The sequence below is a fragment of the Lissotriton vulgaris genome, unplaced genomic scaffold (assembly GCF_964263255.1).
Source record: "Lissotriton vulgaris unplaced genomic scaffold, aLisVul1.2 SCAFFOLD_608, whole genome shotgun sequence".
Lineage (NCBI taxonomy): Eukaryota > Metazoa > Chordata > Amphibia > Caudata > Salamandridae > Lissotriton > Lissotriton vulgaris.
This window is the reverse complement of record NW_028248168.1, coordinates 57,230-61,296: the sequence shown is the minus strand read 5'-3', so window position 1 is coordinate 61,296 and position 4,067 is coordinate 57,230. Positions and strand designations below refer to the sequence as shown.

The window sequence follows — 4,067 nt, the reverse complement described above, 5'->3', positions numbered from 1 at the left end:
AATTACAAAGTTTACAAAGGTTAAAAACCGGTATAAAAATACATTTGTTAAAAAAGCATTTAAAAAAAAGAACGTCTCAGTTTATGTAATTTTTGACCTTATCATAACATACAGTTTTCCTATTGTCTGGCATTCTTTTATTTGTGCAGAGCTAATATGTAATTCGTACTCAAAGGTTCGTGCAATGGCGGATACAAAATTTGAGAAAACATACAATCGCTTTAGCATAGTTTTCATTTTCAAGATACTGAAGTGCCAAATATGCAGGACGGCACTGTCGACGTCCCCAGATTTTCAAAATGGGCAGTATCCAGCGTTTGCGTGGTTCGGTAAAAAACTTACAGAATAACATTGTATGTATCGTTGTTTGTGGGGACACTAGGTCACACGGACACATGGGGAATGTGGATGACCAGACATTTTGCTTTGGAAATGCAACCAGTAAATGGAACAAATCAAATCTAAAGCGGGTAAGCAACATTTTTTCATACTGTGTTAAACTAGAGTTCAAATAGGGTTCAATGGTAAACACAGTCTACGCTAATAAAGAATGTTGAACAGATGGTTTGTGAATCTCAGATAGTAATCGTAACTGGCGCAGGTGTACAAGACACTCTCTTTTTAGATCCTTTTTTGAGATTTCATTTATCAATGACGGGTGATCAAAAAACTTCCTGTAACCTTAATCTGTTAGTAGCGCTTTAACATAGGATAACCATTTAATTTTCTTGCAGTGATCAAGTGTCAAGATATCTTGGATGATCGCCCTAGTTAGTTGGCATTGCTCAGTAACCCATATTCGACGCCACAACATTACTGGTTGTAATTTTATAATGTCTGTGACATAATCAATGCCCAGCTCTGTGTGGCAGGCATAGGTGGAACAGCTTTTAGGTACCGCCAGCAAGTATCTCAAAAAGGAGTTCTCGACTTTTTGTATTAAATCCACATTTGCAAAGCCCCATCCCCCCGCCCCATATATTGCCGTGCTTACGCATTTTGCGTTATATATTTGTAACAGTTCTTTTGGTGGTCGCTGCCCCAGTCTTTGTGAAAACATTTTTAACGAAGTTGTCTCTCACAAGAATGAAAGCTTCCTTGCGTTAATAGCTGGGTTCCATTTAAATTTTTCGTCAATAACAATCCCTAAATAGGGATAGGTTGTGGACCTGTCCAGTTGTTCACCCTGTACAAATAATCTCCGGTTTTTTACATTTCTTTCCCCCCCGCATGCATTGTGTAGGTTTTCTTTGCGTTTAATTTCAAATTTAGACTCCCCATGAAGGCACAATATCTGTATAAGGCCAGCTGTAGTTCGATTGGTGTTCTTGCTAAAATGACAGCATCGTCGGCATATATAAGCGCTGGTATCTGCCGACGAGCTATTAAAGGAAGATCTTTACTGCCTTGAAGCATGGCAGCCTCCAAGCCATTAGTATAAAGGGTGAATAAAAAGGGGGCCAGTACACATCCCTGTCTGACCCCCTTTTCCACCCTGAAAGTATCCGTGAGCTCACCTCTCACCCCGAATCTTACCCTGCCTGTAGTACCTGTATACAGTTCTCGAAGAAAGTCCACAATTGGAGGGGGAACTCCCATTTTCAAAATAATGCTCCACAGCGTTGAGTGTGCCACGCAATCAAATGCTGCGGAGAGCTCGACATATACCATATGAAGGGAGGACCCTTTAGCTTCCACGTATTTACCCACCAATAGGGACAGATTTAGGGCCTGGTCAACTGTTCCTAGCCCCTCCCGAAAACCATATTGTAAATCTGAGAGGATGCTATGGTCAGTAGCCCACTCCTGGAGTCGATCGAGAAGTATTCGTCCTGCCATCTTCCCGAGCGAGTCCAGGAGGGACTATACACAAAACAAGTGTCTTTCATTTTGTTGTTCAGAAGTGTTAACATGTCGGGAAACCTGTTAAAGAAGCTTTATTATGATACAAAGGATGTTTCGAGCTTTGGAAGCGGTGAAGCGCTGTTTAGAAGGGCTAAAGCTGAAAAGGAACCGATAAGCAGAACACGGGCGAAGGAGTGGCTATCCGGTGAAGAGGCGTATTCACTTCATAAGCCAGCTCGAAGACGCTTTAAGAGGAGACCTACTATTGTTAATGCGCAATTAGATTATCAATGGCAGGCTGACATAATAAGTTTACAAGATTTGGCAAAGCATAATAATGGAGTCCGGTACATCTTAACGTATTGTCTAAATATGCCTATGCAGAAGCACTAAAGGATAAAAGTGGAACAAGCGTCACAAGGGCCTTTAAAGTAATCTTCAGGAAAGGTCGAACACCTCAAAAACTACAAACAGATGCCGGAAAAGAATTTTTAAACAAAACCTTCCAGAAATTATTAAAACAGCATGGGGTACAGCATTTTGTAACACACACAGAGGTAAATGCAGCTGCTATAGAGCGCTTTAACAGAACCTTAAAATCTAAGCTGTGGAGATACTTCACAGCATACAACACATATCGATACCTATCTGTTCTACAGGATTTTTTAGCTGTTTATATTGCCAGCTATCACAGAACTATCAGAATGGCGCCTGTAGAGGTAACGGCCAACAATTCTCTGGAGGTGTGGAGGACGGTATATGGCCGTTACTATGAAGGCCTAAGGCAACCCGTCTATATATAGAGAGTATTACAAACACCAGGCCGGATATGGAGGGCCCCCCTACTTTCAAGGATCTCCTGTTATGTATGGGGTGGGTCTAGGAGGTTTTTTCCGTAGTTTGTTCAGAAGGGCTATGCCTTTTTTGAGAAAAGGTTATGAAATTGCAAAACCGCATGTAAAGACAGCTGCCCAGAATATTGCCCAGGATGTGGAGTCGGCTGTTGTTGAACGTATGAACAGACAGCCTCAAGAAGGGTCCGGCCTGTTGTACAAGCTACGCCTCAGTATTAAAAGGAAGAGGAGGTCTTCGCAGCGTCGAGGGCCCTCGGCGCCCTATAAAAAAAGAAAGCGATCTTCAAAAAGAGCTCACAAAAGAAGATCCCCAAGGCGGAAGAGAGGTACGAAGAAGAGAACAGCCTCTAACCTCAACATTTTCTAAAAGGCTTGTCACACTAAATCATGGCTTTTGTACACTGCTCTTCGGGCGAATGCGCCAAGTCTGAGTTAGATCTGTTCTCTCTAAAGCCAACACAGACGAGTATTGAAAACGGTTTTTTCATGGAGGTATCGCCACTAGCGGCCCTGACACCACTGGCCCCTATAGAGTTTTACGTATCAGGGTCCACGGATATGTATCTAGATCTCAATAATACTCTTCTACATGTGGTGTGTAAAATTGTAAAAGCGGATGGATCCGATATTGCTGCAACCGCTAAAATGGCAACCATTGCTTACCCCACAGCCACAATGTTTAATCAGGTGGACATTACCCTGGGGGACAGACTCATCACGCAAAATGACAATATGTACGCCTACAGGGCTTACATGGAGAGTATCCTGAACTACAGCAGCGATGCCTTGGACACACAACTTTCAGCAGGGCTGTTCTACAAAGATACTCACACGCAGTTTGAAAACATAGCTCTGGATGGCCCCAATACCGGGTTTGTAAAAAGAGCAGAGTTTGCTGCAGAGAGTCGAGAGTTTGATCTGCTAGGACGAATACATTCAGACCTCTTCTTCCAGGATAAACTAATCGTTAATGGCATAGACCTCAAGATTAAGCTAAACCGTGCACAAAGATGCCTTTTGCCTCATTAGTGGTGATGCCGAACAGTATAAACTGCTCATACAGTCTGCAAGCTTGTATGTAAAGAGAGTGAATGTATCACCAACGGTCAGATTGGCTCAGGCTGAGGCTCTACAACTGTTGAATGCTAAATATGCCATTGAAAGAGTCTCTATGAAAGTCTACAGTATACCAGTAGGAACCAGATTAACACAGCAGCAAAATATGTTTCTGGGTCAACTACCAAAACTTGTTATTATCGGGTTTGTTGACAATACCGCTTTTAGTGGTGCACATAACTCCAACCCTTTTAATTTCATGCACTATGGTATCAACTACGCTGCCCTAGTTCACAAGGGAGCTGTTATACC

General features: G+C 42.5%; 1 protein-coding gene across 1 annotated transcript; it reads left to right on the top strand.

Moving 5' to 3' along the window:
• The first annotated feature begins 3,086 nt into the window (after positions 1-3,086).
• Positions 3,087-3,728, top strand: LOC147664902 (uncharacterized protein F54H12.2-like). Its single transcript, XM_086949903.1, has one exon. The coding sequence runs from the start codon at positions 3,087-3,089 to the stop codon at positions 3,726-3,728; it is 642 nt and encodes a 213-aa protein (XP_086806029.1).
• Positions 3,729-4,067: the final 339 nt, after the last annotated feature.